This window comes from Bombus fervidus, chromosome 5 (assembly GCF_041682495.2).
Source record: "Bombus fervidus isolate BK054 chromosome 5, iyBomFerv1, whole genome shotgun sequence".
Taxonomy (NCBI): domain Eukaryota; kingdom Metazoa; phylum Arthropoda; class Insecta; order Hymenoptera; family Apidae; genus Bombus; species Bombus fervidus.
This window is the reverse complement of record NC_091521.1, coordinates 9,173,603-9,195,024: the sequence shown is the minus strand read 5'-3', so window position 1 is coordinate 9,195,024 and position 21,422 is coordinate 9,173,603. Positions and strand designations below refer to the sequence as shown.

The following is a 21,422-nucleotide window of genomic DNA, read 5'->3' as shown; positions in this document are numbered from 1 at the left end:
TAGCTACAGGATGGCATAATAATACAGTAATTGTAGAGGTAACTAGTCAGATAAAAGGTTTTACGTTAATACATTTTACCAAATTTTTGTTAACAAAGAAAAGGACATGCCTTAACCATAGCAATTAATGAAACGTAATACCGCGATACTAGTACTGTATCCTGCATCGGGTAGAATCACATTCATTTCAGAATTACATTCATTCTCCGGACTTCAGCAGGAAATATTTGATTAAAAATCGCCGACTCACCGCTGCGCTCGTACCTTGTAAGATAATTAACTCATCCTGAAATACTCGGATAAGGCGAACGAAATAGAACACGAGAGTCGAGAAAGGCAAGATACTGGCCTCTGCGTAAAGTAATTCAAGCTTGATGGTCGTTAAACACGCGCTTTAGTCAGGAACAAAAAAAAAAAAAAAAAGAAAAAAGACGAAGAAAAGAAAAAGAAAAGAGGAAAGAGAAAAGTTGAAAAGTTTAAGCACGTTAGCCGATCGGAAGAACAAGGCGAAGGAGGCAAACGTCCGCATTGTCCCCGATTCACTGCCCGAGATTGCATTTTCAAAAATAGGTTAGGGAATTAATCAGTAAGAGAAGAAGTCACTGGAGGAATCGTAGAAGCGGTCGTCTGGCCTATTGGGTAAATTTTACCTCGAGGGACAAGAGATTAAACAGTCAGTAAGCCGAAATCATCGTTTCAAGGGGACATATTGAAGATCAGTCGCGTTGCTATCGAGGTCAATGCGGCACAAGTAATTTCTGGGTTATATAGCGACCCGTAATCCCTCCTTCTAGGGTAATAACATCGTTTCATAGACCATTATCCATGCTGCCCGATTATAACGTTGTTATTTGTACAGGCCCGCGAAATTCTTCGTCTAATATCGTATTTAATTTCACCAAAGCGGTAGCTTTGTCTGTGAACATTTTGAGTGACAAATTCTCCGAGAGAAAACATCCTGTATGGGATAGAACTGGGGAAGATGGTCTGCATTCTTGTTAAAGGTTTGTCAATTCTAAAGCGAGCACTTAACGAGGTAATAGCGCGTTTCATTCTTCCGAGCAAACAACCGCGTTTAGATTCAGCTAGATCGATTAAATTTTCAGAAATCAACGGAAAGAACAAACAGAAACATCTTTGGCCTCGTGTACGTAATTGGATTTTATTGTACGAGGTTCCATAATCTGTGGACATAATTTCAATTGCGAATTTCACACATAAAAAGAAGAAAGTAAGTTTATAAAAACATTCCGTCGACACTGATAGTAATGCAACTAAAAATTTAAATTTATAAGGGAAATATTTTTAAAAATTCCATTCATAGAGGTACATAAATTTTTTGTAACATAAATTTGTTAATTTTTTAAATTGTAACATGTATAATGTATGGCATCTTTAGATTTATAAGTTTTTTATTTCTATTTGATAATGTCATAGAATTAAATAAATTTTGTAATTATTTAATTTTCTTTCATCTCATGATCACACCTATTCTTTGACGTGGAATTGACAGAGATAGAAATATATACCATTCTATTGCGTAAATTTTATAGAATCTGCACTGAAGTTTCGACATTTTATATTTCCTCAAGATTCTTATAATCTCCTCGTCGAAATGTTCGAACAGTTAAAGTTTAGCGTGTGGCTGGCTTTACAAGCTGGTTATATTTCTTCTACCCAATACGAACCATATAACGAGGATATATCAACGTATTGTACAAATAGCTACATATTGTTGTAATATTGGAATATATGATTGCATATTTACTGATTTGCATACTGATGTCCACAAACTATTGATTGTTAAAGCTGATTAAATTCGGTTTTCATGATTGATGCAGTGGGGGCAATACGATTAAACAGCGAAAATAGGATAATTTAAATGTATAACAATAAATCTGTACGTGTGAATGTTGTGATAATTTACACTACTTTAATTGTTATCTTATCTTTGCAAATAGTGCTATATTCAATTTAGAAAGGCAGAAAAATATTATATTCAAGATATTTCTACATTGCGAAAGTATTTGATTCGACAAAATGTACGAATGCCGGTCTTTTGTACAGTATATGTGGGTTTATTTTTTATGTTTCTAACTCATGTTATCTCCTTTAAATAGTGACTAACATAAGACGTATACCTCCGAGTCGGAAGGCCGCAAGGCGGATTTATCCAAGCTGTGGACTTGCTGCGGTAGTCGTTTGGTCATAAATTTTGTTAAGGACGTGATCGAAGCTCTGCTGGGAAAAGCTCTGACATCTACTAACTAGATGATCTATCTGATAAACTCGCCCTGCAGATGTGCGATTTATCCTAGCTTGAAGTGGAACAATCTTTAAACAGTCGGTAAAACTCGACAAAAAATGACGATATAATTCTTTCTTGCTGGTAAAGGCGGATAATGAATACGGTTGTAAATTACACAGCTCAATAAATCATGATGTTAAGCAGGTTCAGAGAACAGAAAGAGAATCCCCTCAACAATTCATTCACGATCCGTGACTCTTCTGTTGCTCGAGAAAAAGAGAATAGCTCGGGTATAAAAAGTCATCAATTCAGAAAGCTTAACACTGCTTCTCCATTCCCACGAACGTATTCCATGATTCCGGTGTCCTTTTTTCTTTTCCACTGCTATAGGCAAGTTTCACCATCTAGCCTTTTATGTGATGTACGTGTATTATAGGGAGCCCCGCTGCAGTTACTTATTACGCGTGCAGTTAAGCTAAAGTAAAAGAGGGTGGTAACACGAATGAACGACGTTATCAAAGGAAGGAGATTTTTTCCCGCCTGTTTCGCTTAATTTTTCTTCGCGAACACGTTCTCTGGTTTTTCACCGTTTTTCACTGCTCGCTCGCACGAATTACAGGAAACAGACGCTCCTTTCTCCTAGGAATCGGCTTAGCGGAAAGAAATGAACAGAGCAAGCAAGAACAATAAACATTTTCTTTTCTTATCAATTACGTTTAACGATGAAGTGGAATTTCACATTCTGCAAGCATAATGTAAACTTCAGCTTTTCAAATGGAACTTTTCTGTTCACACACGAAGTATTCAACGAAGCTTGAAACTCAACGAGCGAATGACGTTTTCCGACAGATATACATGTGTATATTTGTTTCAAGTGTTATATTTGCTTAATGTAAAAAAGCATTTACGGTTTTAGATTAAAATTCTTTTGCCTTTATTTATTCATTTTCATATCTGGCACGGTGTGCTCAACGCATATCTGTTTGGTAACAAATATTTTATGATGTTAATAATATCTGTGACATTTAGGTAGGCAGAGAAGTATGTGCGTTATAAATAAACGTAATTTTATACTATTGAAACTTTGTAGTAGATTATCTATGTTTAGAAATTTCTCCACGAATTTATTTATATTGGAAAGTTTCATTACGAATTCACGATTGGAAGCAAAACAATGTTTTTAACATATTCACATAAAAATAAACGTGATCGTAAAAAATACATTTCTCGTTGACGTCAAACAACTTCGGCGTAAAATAATATACTTAATTTTATTTTTAAATATGAAATATTTTAAAGAATTTCTTTTATAATACACAAGGGAGCTTTAAAATTTATGTAAAATTATTTAGACTAGAAAAACACGTATTCTTATTATCAGTAACTAATATATAATTGACAAATATCCTGTCAAGCATTTACGAAGTTGATGATCAAATTATGTTCAACTCATAACTGACTATATGATCAAAAGACAGAATTCTGAGAGAATAATCAAATAAACGCATCAATACGTAGAAGAAAATTGAAGTCATGGGCTAAGATCGAGAAAAATTCATCCCTTGGTAGTCATGAAGGTGGATTTATTGCTTTAGATGTCTGATAAAGCTATCTAATGTATATTAAACTGAATTTCATACGTACTCAGAATCGAACGAAAAGGAGAACATGCAACGAACCGTGCTTCTTACAGAGCCTACAAAGTATATCCGAAAGCTGTTCAGGTGCATAAAAGTCGGTCATCGATTAAACCTTTACGTTAAACAAAAAAAAAGAAAAAAGAAAGAAGAATCAAAGGAGTGCAAACGAGTAAGATTACACTACATCTGGCGTGTGTTAGATGTACCCTGAGTATAAACTAACACTATCTATTCTTCTATCTCAATGATTTAACATTACCCCATTGTAACTTTTATTTCAAAGAGCACCTTGTTGCATTCTTAACAGGATTTCGCAGCGTAATTTCAAAATACAAAGTACACAGTAAATTAAAAGAAGTGGCTGCCTTACGTGTTTCTAAGTAGAAAAATTCAATATATAATGTAGTTAGAAATAAATAGATAGGATCTTAAAGTTACAATCAAAATAAACCGCGTTTTAAAAATATTTTCATCTATGTTGTCTTATATTCTTGTATGGTAATTTTCCAACAATATTTCGTACAGTAGTGTAACACAAAAATTAATGACAAAAATAAAGCAAAAAATCTAAAATATATATAATTATACAAAATATAAAAATATCTCTAAATCTATAAAAATGTTTACTTCGTGGTTACATCGAAGTTCGTTTAAAATTTCATATCTCCTAGTGTTAATTCGTTAAAACAGAAAAGAAATTATCGTATATCAATACCTAATTTCGAAGACAAAATTATTATTCATTTATATGCTCATATCTTAAGGCAGTTTAATATATTCGGTGGAATTTTATGTTAATACAGTTATTCTGAATGAATTTCGCTTCAAACACTATGCATAATAAGAGCGGGATAATAGAAAATTAAAAATTTTTTAGACTTGTTAAAACCACATTCATCGATATTTCAGAATTCAGAATAACAAGAAAAAATGTTCATACAGCATCAAGAATAGGTTATTCTATGCCTATTTTATGTCTTTCGATATATTATACAAATCATACTATATTTGATTAAACTGAATGTATTAAATGAATGTTAGATATAGATAAAGATGTATTAGGAAATTGAAATTTGTATGAGGACTGCGATAGAAACACACTTAGCGAGTATTTCAAATGAAATGAAATGGCTTAAATCGAAATTAGGTTGGAAATTAAAGTTCCTCTACTATTACTGTTACGGGATAATGTGTGGTTATGGTTTCTTTGACTCACTGGATACCGATATTCCACACGTGTGCCGAAAGTTTCCAAGTTTCCACCCGTTTAGTTCCTGAATTTTTTCACCTTATCATCCCTGCGATGCACATTTGCATTTATTAAACCCCAATTTGTATTCTGTATACTATGAACTTGTAATAATATCATATTTTACCTCGATGACCTCAAATATTCACTACAGGAAATTTTACATAATAACGTATTTCTTTAGTATTTATATCTCATTTTGTATTTACAATTCAATCAAGAAGCAATCATTCTAACTCATTAACATTTTCCAAAAATTTATAAGCTTTGCTTATTCAGATCCTTAAAAAGTATTGTCGAGGTTGACTGATAGAGGAACGAGGATGAATTTGTAATAGAAAAATATATTGAAATAAATATAAATATAGCGTATGCTGATCCAGATCCTCACTCTTACAGTATTACAATACAATAGGAAGTTAATAGGGAGCACGTTCGTATATTTATAGCTCTTTTGTTCTTAAACCTTGTAACCCAAAACAAAATTTATATTCAAAGGCACAATAATATGGACCTCTCCTTATTCCGAATTTTTTGTTTCATTAAATTCTATTCTCTTCGTAACAGCAGTCTTCAGGTCATATACAAAAGAAAAGGTGTAGAGTTTTTCTTGATGTAATTACTTCAACAAGTATGATAGTCTTTAATTAGTAAATTTATGGTAGCCTCTGATTTATCTCATTAAAAATTGTAAAGAATATAATCATTGTCTATCGTCATAATAATTACACGTTGAACGAGCAATCAGAAGAAAAATATTAACTTATTACAGCATACAGTTACAGTACGAAGAACCTAATAACTGGATAAAAAATATTTTAACATTTATTTAAAAAAGATCCTATTTACAAAAGACATTTCAAACATGAGGACGCACTAAGTTATAAATCCAATCAGTATGATATACAAAATGTCAATGTCTATTGATGTGCCGCTTTTAAGAACATCTATTTCTTTTTCTTGCCTTCTACCTATCTTCGTACTCGAAATCCTGTATATATAGCTTTCCATAACTCATCCCGTAGAATAATAATGTTTGAGAAAATCCAACACTAACCTTCCAATCTTGAAATATATACATTAAACCTATATTAACCGAAATCATGCTAACATAGGCCTCGTTTCTCAGCATGACTGCATAAAGCTTACCAACATGATGTATGATATATTGGAATAATCCACACGATATTTCATTGATAATAGACGTTATTTCTTCACTTTCAAGTTTATGTAGTGAGAAAGAATAAAAAGGATAAAATAATAAAGAATAGTAATAAATAAAATAAACAAGATAAGAATAAAAAGATAAAGAATCCATCATATAACATCTTCTATATGAAGTTAATAAAACTTTTTTTTACTTATAGTAAACAAAAATATTGTATACTTAATATATTATGCAAATCCCTACACTTAGAAAACGACTAATTCTAAAATCCATACATAGGGGTTTGATTGAAAAATATAATTACCATGCGACCCTACACCATGTGATATATTAAATATAATTTATGAAAGCAACTGAATCGAAAATATCAATATTGGCAACGCTATGAATGTTTAACACAACAATTTACAAGTACGTTTAGCATTAGATATTTGCCCTTAGTGCTCTCGTTTTCCTAAAATGAATCATTTCTGGGAGCACACATTTATCTCGCAAATTTACGAGTAAATTGACGAATAACAAATTCCGCGAAAGATCTCGAAAGCTCTTCGTTACACGGATATTCTTGGTTATTCGTAATCTTGAATTTCTCGAAGCTCGCTTTGAGAGCGAATATCTGCAGACTCCTATCTGTTAGATTTTAATCATGTTATTTGCAAATACCGTGCAGAAAGTTTACGATAATCTCGATAAAAACCTTCCTGCTCTTTACAGTACCTATGTCTCACTGTTTTTATTTCATCAAGCAATCTTGATTTCGGTGAAATAAAAACACAGAATGGTGAGATTACGTTCAAACTTGCGGTAATAATATTTCATTGCGTATCTACGTCGAAATTTTCGTTCTATTTGCAAAAGCGAATATACTCGTCGATCAGATAAAGATTTTATATGACGATTATTTCTTATATTAATATTACTATCAAATTAAATTGTTATTTTTGTTAAACAAACAAAATAATAACAAACATAACAATATTTTCGATATAATCCAAAGACGGAAAAAGATACAAAGATACTGTTAAACCATAATACAATGCATTCTCTATACTATCATGGATCGTATTCGTAATTGGTAATTACTAGTCTTATTAGTATCTCGTGAATCCTTTATACGCACACGTTAATGAAAGGATCAGCAGGGTATCACAACAGGCTAAAACAGAGTAATACGTTCATATTACAGGCAATTACATTACGCTGACCGATCATTTTCCACTGAAACAATCTTACTAGCACCATGAATTGGTTACCACTGCATCAGGAAAATGTAATCGAACTGTCAAACCATTGGTATATTGTATGATATTGTGCTATTCGCTTCATCGTTCGAGATCTCATTCAACACATAAGTCAAATTAAACTTCTTGTTTTACAAAGATGAGAAACATTCAATTTCTAAGAAAACGTTTCAAATTCTATTTCGAGCAACAAATAATTTGTCAAACATGAAGAAATCTTACCCATCGAACAAATAGAATGTATATCATAATGTCGAAAAAGTATGATTACTTCCTTCGATACAAAAATCGAAGAACACTATTACACGAAAGTTCTGCTCTGGTATACATTACATCAATATTATGAATTATTTTACTATTTGATGTTTCTTTTTAAGATTCTTAAGTTTAGAAGTTGATGCAAATATTTCCTGGATTAATATCTATTATGTTTCAATATTTCGATTGATAAGTCAGAGAATGAATTAAATAAATAACTCTTATTATTACACATAAATGTTCGATCCATATAAGACACGAAGACCAATGTCAAGGAGTTACATCGGATAATGTGAAACTTAGACTAGCAGCGTATTCACCAAACCCTAATACTTACACAATAAAACGACCTATCTTAGCGAAGCACACGCTGCAAGTCATTATCGTATACGCACAGAGTATCGAGTTGAAGCAGGCGACTGATCATTTCGCTTCACTTGATATATAATATTAATAAGGTATATTCTTCGTTGATGTTGAACTCGAATACCTTGGTGGATACGCATGAACGAAATGACGAACCGTGATTCACGAAGTAAGCACAGCCTCATATCAGTGGAATTGAAACGCGAAACGTTATCGCGTTTCGCTGTAGAGAAAGATATTTTGGGGAGATCAGCGGCTTAAATCGCCGCTCGATGTGATATCGATCGATGGCGAGTCACGTTTCCAGTTGCACAAACGACTCGAATTTGCATGTTAGAGTGGATCTGTACGACAAGCAGCTCCCAGAACAGGGCATACGGTACGGTATCTATCCTCCCTGAAAATCGGTGAAACTTGTGAAATCAGTAGGCTACCCCCTTTTTATCCTGGTGTCCTTTTGTATTTCGGGCACGTAAACGTAGACGAGGGGATTGTAAACGCGTAACGGCCGAACCATCGAAGAGCGTTCCTTTCAGAATTGTCTGGAAAAATACGGAGGATACGGAGAGAAGCAAATTCAGATGTTACTCCAACTAAAACTCCTGATAGATAGAACTTCCGATAGAGAGTATGGTAAGAATCGTGCCGCGATTCGCAACGAACTGATTTCTTTCGCAAAACTGAGTTCGAGAGACGGGGCGTGAGCGATTTTATTCTCGCCGATTCCGGTTTCAATAGAAACGTATTGTGTTCTTCCAAGAAAGAATAGCTTTATTTTTGATGAAAATTTGATCTGTGTACGATACGCCAGTGATATGAAATATGTGGCTTCGGGAAAAACAATTGAATTCTTACAATCTTCGTTGATTAGATTTTTCTTAAAATATACACCTACCGAACTGTTACAATCAACGTCTGTCAAATATTTAATTTAATTCTATCTATATTAAATATATAAATATGTTTATAGTCAGTGCGCAAATAATTGGTTTTTATCAAAGAATGCTGTAAATAATGTAATACATATATATAATATTTAAAATTAAAAGTCTACTTTTATCTTACTTTTAAAATAGAGAATATATAAATCATTTTGCTCGTTAAAATCTAATTTCTGTACGAGAAATTATTGCCTTTACCCACACCAAATTTTTTTGTTACTTCAACATTCTTTTGAACAAACACGCACGCTATAACGAGCAAAAAAGAAATTAATCTTCAATTTTTGAAACTCTACCGAGGCAAAGACGATGGGAGTAATTCCATGTCGGTTTAAATAAGGAAAACTTTTTTAATATTTCGTAGACTTGTTAGTCTACAAGAGTCTACCTAATCTTGGCTTTATTTTTTAATGAACATGGCCATAAAAGTTTTATGAGTTCGATGGATATTATATGTGGCAAAACATCGATAAACTTATTTCTTCTAATCAGCGGATAAATTAAACTGTAAGAAACAATTAGACATTTTCAGAACGATATTTTTCTTAGTTAACTTAAGATTATTGTGTACTCTTTAAATAAATGCATATAAGCTACGTAACAACAATTATTAATGAGTCGATGGTATATATGAAATATAAATATTAAAAAACGAGTGGAAAATAAAATGTGAAATCACGAAACTCTCGTTCGTAACTCTATTCAAACGGAAGAATAAGAGCAAACAACACAGCGTTTATTATCTTTTGTTTGATTTTTTATTAGATTAAAAAATATATTAAATTCATATAATTTTTGAGATTGTTATAGATATTAAAAAAAAGCTTTTCCTCAATTAAATGGAAATAAAAGAAAATATTATACAAAAAAGATCGTTATGCAGTCTAAAATTGTCTTGGCAATTAGCACTAATTACCAAGGAAAACGAAACTCATCGTGTTCTTCGTACTTTTCTAACACAATCTTAAACGAGTTTCCAAGCAAACTAGTTTTCATCTTAACGCTAAAAAAGTGCATAATTAAGCTTCTCTGGATTATGACCTGATTGTGAAACAAATTAGCTATACGCGTAAACAGATGATATTAATATTCTATCCAGCATCTTTTATTCTTATATATTTTTTGTAATACAATCATCAGGCACTCATAAATTAAAAAACCTATTTTCATTCACAAAAAATGATTTATATTCAACCGAATTACTTGTTCTCTTATGCATCACAATAATAGAACAACAATTTCTCTCTATGATAAAATATGTACACTTGTTTAGTTTGGTCAAATATTTATAAAACATATACAAATTTGCCAAAATTATTTCAGAAATTCTTTTAGAATGTTTTCGTAGAAAGAAATTATAATTGAAATAGTTAGTTACGAAAACCAATATCTTCACCACAGCAGGACAAATATTACTTCATACGATCCACGTTTGTGGCTTTATAGTTCATCTGATACTAATCTTTCTTATATCTGTTATCAGAGAGCCCTTGCTGTCTACACTATTTCTTCGGACATTATGAAACCTTCATTCTAATATCAAATTCAAAAAATATTTTATTATAATCGACACGCATATAAATATGCCATTTCGTCGAATTTATAAAAATCAAAAGTAAAGTGTTTTAAAAAAATTGACGATACTAACAAAACGTATAAAACATAAAATACTACATTTTAATTTTAATTTTCCAAAATCCTCCACATTCATTAATTTTTAATTCGAATAAATTTATATCGATAATTTCTATAAACTAAAAACTGGGAAGATATTTCATCTATTGATAATTTGCGCAAACTTAAATTTCTACGACCACGAATAGAAACTAATGCAAGTGTTATATTGTTAAATTGTAACACTGCAATATCACTGAAAGCGTCCAAAGCATCGAAAAATATATTTCACAAACTTCAATTACATTTTCTTCTACAACATGAAAACCATCTTGAACAAATCTTTTAAAGCACTACTCTACGACATTCGCAAAGTGAGAAGTGCACAGAACCTATCGACATAGACGCAGCTATATAGTTCTCTCGTGGCCACAGACGTATCGTTGCGAACAGCTTGGTAATCTTATTTACGAGAGCCTCAAAGAAAACGCAACATATAAAAGAAACTAATTACGTCGGGGTAATATGAATCTGGTGCTAAACATTGGAATTCATAAAGACACGGCGCGTTTATGCTGCGTCGCGGCATTATTTCATTTTGAAAGCAGAATGTGATATCGTTGACGCGAGTGGCAAGAGGCTTTCATTGCTTGGACAATCATTTCCGAGGTAAAAATGATTTTCGTCGTTGGCGAAATTTTTTTCATGGAACAACTGAAAAAACTATTTCACCACGAAAATTGTACAGGTAATTCGTTTCTTTTGAGGAATTGAAAACGCAATAATAATTTTGCTGCAGATCTTTACCCGTCTGTGATTACTATAAAAGAGTTGTATTAGCATAAAGAGGAGGAAATGAAGATGTAAAATTGAAATGTTATATTTTCGTTTGATTATACTGTTCGTTTGAAGCTTTATATATTTATATATTTGATAATAAACATTTTTACAAGTATTGTGAATACTTGTTGGAAAAAAGGTAAAAAGATTTTCTCAAACACACAATATTTCTTGAGACTGTCGACATTTTATTTTATATGTGTGTAGTATCATGTATAACTTCCGGAATGAATTTTCAGTTTCAATGACATCGCCATATCGAAACTAAATTTTCGAACCAGCGGACAGAATGTATAATGAAGTAAGTTTTACATATTGCAAAAAATGTGATGTGCTGAAAGTCACTATCAACTGGAAATATATCCCTTCCTTGACTTTTCATACATATATACATATATTCTCCATCCCACCAGTTCGATTTTCAAAGATATATACAATTTTTATATGTGTGAGTTTCATGTCGTGATTTCATTCCATATAATATTGACTAAACGTTAATTACTACGAAAATGTTAATACCGTTCAATTACTCAAATATAAGTTATATTCTTCGTAATTAAACACATTTTTTTTGTCATATTAATAATATATATTCTCAATTCATCGCCAATCACAATAATAAGCAAAAATATAGAATTTTGAAGTTATTGAAAGAAGAAACTACAAACTTCGTAACTTCAACGATTAGCCGATTTATCCACCGACTTATATACCGCATGAAGGAAACTGCTATCTTACCTGATGTTGCGAGTGATAATCGACAGCGCCGTTCGGGAATCTATATCGGAAGGGACTATGCACGGGGCAGTTGACGCGAAACGGGCTTTCGCTTGGTAACCTTGGCGGTGGATGAGAATGCGGACCATAGATGACACAGTCCATCGGCATAGGTCTTCCAGGAGCGTGATCGAGAGGCCGACAGGAATAGTTGACGGGCGGGGGTCGCACAGGAGGATGTTCGATTGACCGACAAGGTGTCTGTTCGATCGGCGGTCTACCGGGATGCTGCTCGTGAAGTCGATGCTCTAGCATCCGTGATACGTGTTCGACAGATCTACAGCCGTGATCATGCATTCGGGCAAAGTGATGGTCGTGTATGTAACTCGCATGATCTTTCAGTCTACAGGGATGTTCAATGGCGCGCATCGCGTGATGTTCGATGCCGCTTCTCATCGGCGTGGAAGACATAGAGGAAGACGTGGCGGGATGGTCAACGGCGGATCTTGGCTGTTCCGTGCGAATCTGTTGTTCGATCGGTCTACCCATAGTCTCCAAAGATCTACTCGACTGATGATGCTCTACAGAAGCTCGCATGGGATCAGCCGATGGTTGACGTATCACCGAATCGATCGATCTCATCGATTCCATCGATCTCATCGCCTCGGTCGAACGCATGCTGTGCTCGATTGGTCGCATTGGCGACGGATCGGTCGATCTGCACGGTCTGCTCCAGCATCGCGGTATGGTGTTCGCACCGTCGCTCACGTTACCACTATTGGCACTGGCAGCGACACCTCCGGTAGCACTGCCGACACCATGACCTTGAGGCGGCCAACCGACCGCATACGGATCCATTTCCATTTCGTAGAGGGAACCGAAGCCGCTCCTCTACCACGTTACCATTCCTGTCGCCACATGGTTCTGACCGGTTCGATTATTCTCGCGTTCATGTCGACCGACAAGCACGTCACTGTTTCGATGCGACGTGGTTACACGCACTGGATAACACACGCGAAACCGCACTCGCGAAAAACACGCGGTTGATCAACGATATCTAGACTCGTATAAAATTACTGGAAAATGAACGCGTAACTGCGTGGACGTGGACGTGGACGAATCCGAGAAACAAACTGAGCTTGGAAATTAAACACGACGAGAAAATAAAAGACAAGACGGAACGAAGAAGATGAAGATAAAAGGAGTAAGAAACGCACGTTGTGTCACTCGAGAGTAACGGTAGGTAGAAAGAGAACGTTCGAACGAGGAGAAAAGCCGTTAGCGAGTGCGGCAGCAGGTTGAAGCCGACGCATCGCGATGCCGCGCTCCCTAGCACTGAACCTCGCGGCCTCGACTGCCGCGCAGTTTCTCCACGCAAACCAACCAACCGACCCACTACCCCGACTATCCACCCACCACCTAACTATCCACTCTTCCCCGCCATACTGGCATGCCGTCCATCCCCGTTCTCTCATACGCTAGTATCGCTAGCCCTCACTGCCAGTAAAGCCTCTCCTTCATCCCTTTGGACCGCAATGTTCGCCCACCGTCTCCGGCAACACTCCCCTGTGTCCTTCTCCCATCGTATGTCTCTCTAACCCCCACTTTCCTACTTTACTCTTGTCCTTTTCCTTCTTTCCATTCTACGGACAATCTCCAGCCCTATCGCCGAGTCACACACTTTTCTCCTTCGATTCCTCTTCCCTTGTCCGTTTCCTATTTATCTCCATCTTATATGCTACTTTCTTCACGTACTACTATACCGTACAATCGTTTTCTGTTCCTGCCGTGAAACAATTCTGTTTCTGTTCGATTCAGAAACATTTTTCTCCACGGTCTGTCGTCGAGCGTATTTCGACGGTTCATTTCGAGGTACGTTAACTTCAGTTTCAGAGTGTCGCAAGTTCGTGCCAGAGGAAAAGGCGATTGATGGTTCGATTCAGCCAGGGGCTTCCTGTCCACTCCGGAAATAGCCTTGCTAGAGGGGTCGAAACTGGGGTGCCGATATGTATGTGTCGTGCACGTTAAAACCGCGTGAATGAAAAACACAATCGATCGTTCCACGCTAGGTGGCTCTCGTGATATCGCATCATCATTGTACATAGTAACCTCGATTCTCGGCTACATTCAGGATCGACCTGATATCTCTAAAGCGGGCTGATTACGTTCAAGTGTTTGAATTCGATTATGCATCCGTGCATTGCTGTTTCAGGAAGAACAAGCGCCGTTGCTATTGTTTCCCTTTCCTCGATAAAGGACAAATAGGCTGCGCTTATACCCAGTAGGCTAATAGATACAGATTGTTTCCATACTTCGTATTCTCTTGGAAAGTGTCAGCCCGCGCAGGCGATGGAGTTTATGGATCATAATCAATTTTGCAAAAGTTATCGAACAATGCGACGCAACGTATGCACTGATAAATCTCCCATGCTCTCCACGTAATAGAATTTGCTTTGCAAAGTTACTCATGTTCTTAAATGATTGATCCTCCGTGATGAACCTTGGTCTATCAAATCTGCTTTCATAATCATCCGAAATTGTATTGCACCTTGAGATTAAAACTTAGCCACGGCGAGATACTTTGGATATAAGAGAATAAATATATTCTCATTTCACAAATTATTGATTTCTTATATTGATTTAGATATATGTAGAAATAATTGTACATTTCATATTCATAGTCTTTTAATTTGATATCTTAAAATAATATGTTTAAAGACATATTTGTTTAAAAGAATCAACAAGGGACTTGTAATCTTGTGGGGAAGATTTCTGAAATTCGTGACCCATTTCCTCTGGAATCATTGAAACAATTTCTATGCTATGAATCTATATAAATCTTAGACCGAGTACTATGCTATTAACTATTAAGATTAAATTGAATGTACATTTTTATGATTGTTCTAGAGAAAATGTTACACGTTGTATAAAAACTTATTCTAAAAACGATGAATGATAATCTTATTCTGCCAACGTAGGCATTATTTTTCAATTTCTTATATTCTGCATATTCAGCAGTTGTTGAGAATCAGCATAAAAATTCATTGAATTTGCTTCTTTATATCCTGGAACAATGGATTAAAATAATTGAAAAGTTTAATTTTACAGAAGAGTAATTTTTTGGAACACTGTGATGATAGGTACATTTATTAATGGCTCTGAATCAAAATTAGAATGAGAGACTCAGAAAATCATTTATTAGGATACAGAGAAGAGAACACGAGAAGAAGAAATATTCGGAACGGCAATATTGTTGAAGAAATTACCTATTGCTCAAAATTTGCTCAATACATTGTTCTATTATAAGATACAGCTTAGACATAGTCTTTGTTAGATAGATTGTTAATTTGTTCAGATATTTATAACAATTTACATCAATAAAAATGTTGAATATTTTAAGTCTGACAACAAAAGTAAAACATACGACTATGGAATAAATGCATCGGTAGATAGGTGGATGAACATTATAGTGAAGAATATTTAATAGAAACTTCAGTCAAGGCAGTTGACTTCTTCCCTTACAAAGAATAAGAATGATAAGACTTTCAACCTAACACAGAATCCTCAAAATATACACATATATTTCCCGACGGATAAATTCAGAGAAAGAAAGAGGAAGAGAATCCGTTAAACAAATGTCATAAATCATAAACTCTGTCGAGTTAGTGCAAAAATAATCTTATTTCCACTCGATCTTTTTCGCGCTGGTGACGTATCCACATTTCACCATAGTCTGACGTTTATTGACGGATCGTTTGGATGGTAAGATTTCTCGACACTTGATGGTAGCAACTGTTATCGATCTACCTCTAATCGCCTTTCAGTTCTATCATCAACGAGACAGATAAAACGCGTTCGATTCCGTTTAAGTTACGAACCGCATAATCCACTATATACACATATCTCCAGAGCTTAGAGTAGATGCGTCAAAGTGGAGCTGCGCGACGCGAAAACGAGAAGGGAGAAGGAGCGATTCATTCATTATAACCGAAGCGTTGAATTATATAGCACACGTCAGTCAACGTCAACGCAGTTTAACCGTTAAAATGAAGCCTGTAACCATACGAGAAACCTGGGAGTAGGCTAATTTTCCTAATCGGACACGTGATCCTCTATCTACATTGCTTCCACCAGTTATTTTTCATACATTATACACGCTTGTTCGTCGAACGAACACACACGAGAGTAACCATGTTTAAAGTTTAGGAGTGAGTGTTGACCTACATTAATCTCAGCATTTCCAGGACACAGTTTCCTAGTTGCACGCACGTAACCAAACAACTCTAGCAGAATTGTGTACATCTGTGTGCCTGGTCTGGTCGGTACGCACGAAACAATTCTCAACGGATTCACCTTGGACCAGTTTCCCCTAGTATATATTCTACAAAAATTGGTGTTCGTATCCTTACTGAGTCCCACACACCTGAAGGGATGATCGGTCTTCGAGATTTGAGTACCCTTCGAGAACGATCGAAAAGCATTGTACCACAGACATAAAGGAACACTGTATAGGTTTCAAGATGAAATACCGGTCTATTGTTGTTGAAGGATCTTTGAAAATGTCACCATTGTTGATGCCTTGAGCCGCGAGAACATTTCACCAAAAGACGCGTGCTTCCATTCTAAAGTGCTCGCTGCTAGTTGTTTTTTCAATCCTTGCGAATGAGGATTCACTATTTCCCTCTCTTTCTCTTTTTACTTTTTTTTTTCTCTCGAAGAGAAAGTAACATCTATCTATCTATCTATGCATAGATGTGCGAATAGTTCTACCATGAGGGTAGATCTGCGCATAAATCGATATCTACGGAAGGCTTAACAACGAGTTTCAATGTACCCATTGTATTTCATATTGTTTCGTATATAAGTAACTGTAAAAAGTTTTATTCTCAGAATTATTATTTGACTCGTGTAATTATATTTATTGTAAAGTTACATACGCAAGATTATTTCTTCAATTAATTTGTGAAGAAATTGTTTGATTAAATTAAATCATCCGAGTCGGCTCTCATGTTTGTAGGTTAATGGAGAATTTTGTATCTCGTGTATGTGTTTTCTTCGGGATGATATTACTCATGTTTCTAGTTACAAGTTATTTTCACATGTATCGTATTTCGTAGGTGACATATAAGCTTATTAATTTTAAACGTATTTGATATCTAGCTAACTTTTACTTGTCACTTTTTTTGCAAAAGTCTCGAAGACGTGTCTTTTACTGTTAAGCAGTATAATAATAAAATCTATTTCTGCGTTTCCGTTGGCTTCATCTCTGTAACGTTGAACTTTCGTAACTTTGTCCAACGTCGCCTATGCCTACGTATACTTGCGGAAGAAAATATAATATTTACGCAGACGCTGTATCATGTACGACGTATCAACGCCTGTTTCGACGCTCAAAAGCATTATAAAGATCCATCATTTATGTCACAGACGGTAAATACACTTTCACCGTCGTTAAGGTCATGTGAGAACAACCTTAAACAATTTCTATCGATACTTTACTCTTTGACCGTGAATATAGAAATGGCAGAAGGTACAAAAGGTCACGTCTTATTAACATGCGTAAATTCTTTCAGATTCGAATTGTAGTTACTGATATACTTAGCATTATTAAGGCAAAATTTTCTATTAATGAATGTAATAAGGATGTGATCAGAATAATATATAGATGTGTTGTAACTATCTTTATTATTAATGAATAAAAAAGAAATAATGTCCTTTTGATTTTTATATCGAACTGATTAGGCAAAGGGAATTCTTAGAAACGATAAATCCGTGATATCCAATGTTCTTGGCACGTACTAACGAGGGAAATTTCGCACATAGTACACGTAGGAAACATAAATCCAGATTTTTGGAAGAACAGAATGGCTGAACCTCGTAAACGATTCTTTTCAATTCTCGTTAACACTGTAACTCGTCAGATGAGAGTGCTTTTCCCGCTCTCGTGTTGAGATCGTTCACGAGAATATTAAATTCCTAGAAAGTCAGACGCTCGACTTTAAATCTACAGAAAAGTACCAACGAAACGAAGAATGTTTGTTCCTAGATTCGTGGAAATCATCCAAGATCAAGTGCTCTCTTTTATAATCGCTATAAATTGCAAAATTGAGGAACTATATTGATTTTAACAGTAAAATTAGTATTAAATATTGAAATAGAATCTTCTACCTAAAAACTGTACATTTTAATTGTTAACTATTATTCTTAGATATTTGTAATGATTTTAGTGCTTAAAACAAGAAGAAACGACTTATTTAAATCCTTCAACTGCATATTCCTATTTGAGTACTTCGTTTATATGTTTTAATCTGATCATTTTACTACAGTGAATAATCTTTTATTTGAAATCGATAGTATGTATAATTACTGCTACAATATGGTGAAATTAGACGATCAATGTATTAAGTACTAAATTTAAAATATAGTGTAAGGCGGTCACTGTACGTTACTTAAAAGTTTTACCATAGTAACACTTCGGACCTGTTCTTAATTACTTAAGTTTAGACATAGAAACCTGGTGCTAAGCAGGTGTGTGTACTTAGCTAGTAATTACCTGACTAATTACTTGAATTTTCGGCGATATCTAACTAATTTAGATCCGTTTTGTAATAAGATGTAAAACTACCAAGCCATTAACCAATCTGATTATGTCTGTACCGACATATTCATCTTTTTGGAACTTTAAACTACTTCAGACTTTATCATACCATCTTGTGTCTTACGTAGGGTGTGACCTGGTTAGCAACTATTAGTAAATATAAAGTATGCTGTGGTTAGACATTAATAAACATAAAATTTATTATTCTAATTACAAAAAATAGTTTTGTCACAATTATGAAATTTCTATTTCTTATAAATTTATTATACGATCATTTATTTGTATACCAAAGGTGTGAAAAATAGTTTTGTACTTTCTGACATACATTCTTGACATATAACTCCTACATCATCGTTTTTAATATAACGAAGAAGGTATTTCTATTTTTGTTTCTCCTTCGTCTACGTAAATGTTAAAAATAAATGTCTTTATTGAACTTTTTCTTCTTTCTTTCACTATTTATAAACTTCTTAAGCAATAATTAGATCATCTTTATAAAGAATAATTTTTTAAATCGTGTGTATTTCACTTGTGCAACTTTCTAACAAAAAATTGACAGAACAGTTTTAATTTTTAACCATCTTTTATTGTACGAATTTCAAATGAAATTGGAAAAAATTTTAAATAAAAGGATAAAGCTTTAGAAAAATTTACTACTTTTACTAAAGAGTACAGACATTTATAATATAACTTCTGACTTTTTAAAAGAACACGAACGTTTGCTTGTATTTGAAACAATAGCAGATTATAATCCCAAATCCTGTAATTTTTTTCAAGACAAAACAATATAGTTAAGAAGCTCAAATGAAAATTTTGGGAGAAAGTAACCAGAGCAGAGGAAAATCTTTGAACCTTTTCATAAACAAGTTGCGACAAATCTTTGATAAGCTTATTTTAAATATAAACAATTGGTCATTGTCGACTTATTTCTTTTATGAATCCTTTTTCCTCTACGCGAAATACATTTTACCTTACCAACAAAGAAAATTGTAGAAAATATCTTTTATATAATTATACAAATTGTATTTTAAAAATCAACTGACGAGCAATTAAACAATTCTAAAGAATTGTAGATTTAAACTAAATTAAGTTTTGTCAGTTTTTCGGATTTTTTCACGTTACTATATGAACGTCGGTATTATACTCCACCCTGCTCCAGATTTCCGAATTTCGAACTTTAAAAACAAACATAGTATTTCAAGTAGAACAGAATTATCAGCGGAACGATACTGAAACTTGATTGCATTTACAGCTTGAAACATTTCTTTAAAATTTAAGTCAGCTAAGAGAATCCATTATAGAAACACTAAAGTTCGCTTAAAATCAATTGATTGCTTAAGGCCACGAAGGAATGAACACTACCACATCGTTTAGCCAGACTGTTACTCTACCTTATGCTTTTTTACTCTACCTTTGCTCCCATCTCATAGTTTCCTTTACAGAGGAAACGAGCACAAAGTTACCCTCTATCTTAAATGTATCTAAAACCAGTAAAAGCACCATGAAGAAATTCTAAGGAAGGGATTAATTCTTAATTAACTCGAACAAATTACAATGCATTTTAAACGGGCGTTTTAATAAAACCTTCAGTCAATGCTAACATACCTATCTGTCACTATATTTCCCTTTTGATTTAACTATCGAACGCTTGAAAACTTTTATTACTGAAATTTCCATACATCTCATATCGTTTTGCATATCATACTGCCTCTAAATATGCAAATTCCTTTAAACCTGCTGTTCTCTATGGGTCATTTTCAATATAATCGTGTTGTTTTTATCGTTAAACAGTTTCTCAAGTTTGAAAATGAAATTTTCGCAAGAAAATGAAAGTACGCAAGAGTTCAAAAATTTTCTCAGTAAATTAACACTAAAACTACGAAACCGGTCAAAATGAGTGGCTATCGGATTTTTTGCTTTCATAATTACTAAAAACGTGCAAGTATATTTTTTATAATATCAATAATTATTTCTATCGAAACACAAACACGATTACGTATGCACATTTATTTGTAATTATTTATTCTCATCGTATTGCTTGAATTATAATCAACTGTGTGCAATGCATAAGTACAAGTGCATATTAAAGATCGATAGTCCTAGTGTTAGACATCTTCTCATTAATTGAGATGAGAGTGAAATGAAACAAAAACTCAAATAGCGCATCAAAATTGAACCAGTTAAAACAATACAAACAGCCGGAAAAGTAATAGTTCTTGTTGAGACCGACAAGCCCATTATTCCTCGTTGCAAATAGGTCGTATAACGCACATTGACAAAGTGGTGTACGTAAATGGCGACTACAAATAAATTTATACAGTGCGGTGTCAATGGCGGGTAGCGGAGGAAGCTGTTCGGTTAAGAGGAGAACGATTGTGTCCGGAAAGGAGAACAGAAGTGTGCATGTACAGAAAATGTGTTTCTCTGGAAACTAACAAAGAGAGCGATGCCATGGCTACGCTACCGAAGATAAACGACTTGACGCAACATCGATCCCGCACACTTTAGTTTACTTGAAGAAAAATGATAATGAAAGATGAGT

General features: G+C 34.2%; 1 protein-coding gene across 9 annotated transcripts in view; it reads right to left on the bottom strand.

Annotated features, from left to right (window-relative positions):
* Positions 1 to 21,422, bottom strand: part of Cask (peripheral plasma membrane protein CASK) — a 263,599-nt gene that overhangs the window by 152,958 nt on the left and 89,219 nt on the right. Inside the window, exon 1 of one of the 9 annotated variants that reach the window (XM_072003910.1) lies at positions 12,304 to 13,636. The exons of the other annotated variants lie outside the window; for them this stretch is intronic. Coding sequence (XP_071860011.1) covers positions 12,304 to 13,146 — 843 coding nt within the window. The 5' untranslated portion in view covers positions 13,147 to 13,636. Of the gene's footprint in view, positions 1 to 12,303; positions 13,637 to 21,422 lie in introns of those variants that run through there. 9 annotated transcript variants of the gene reach the window in all.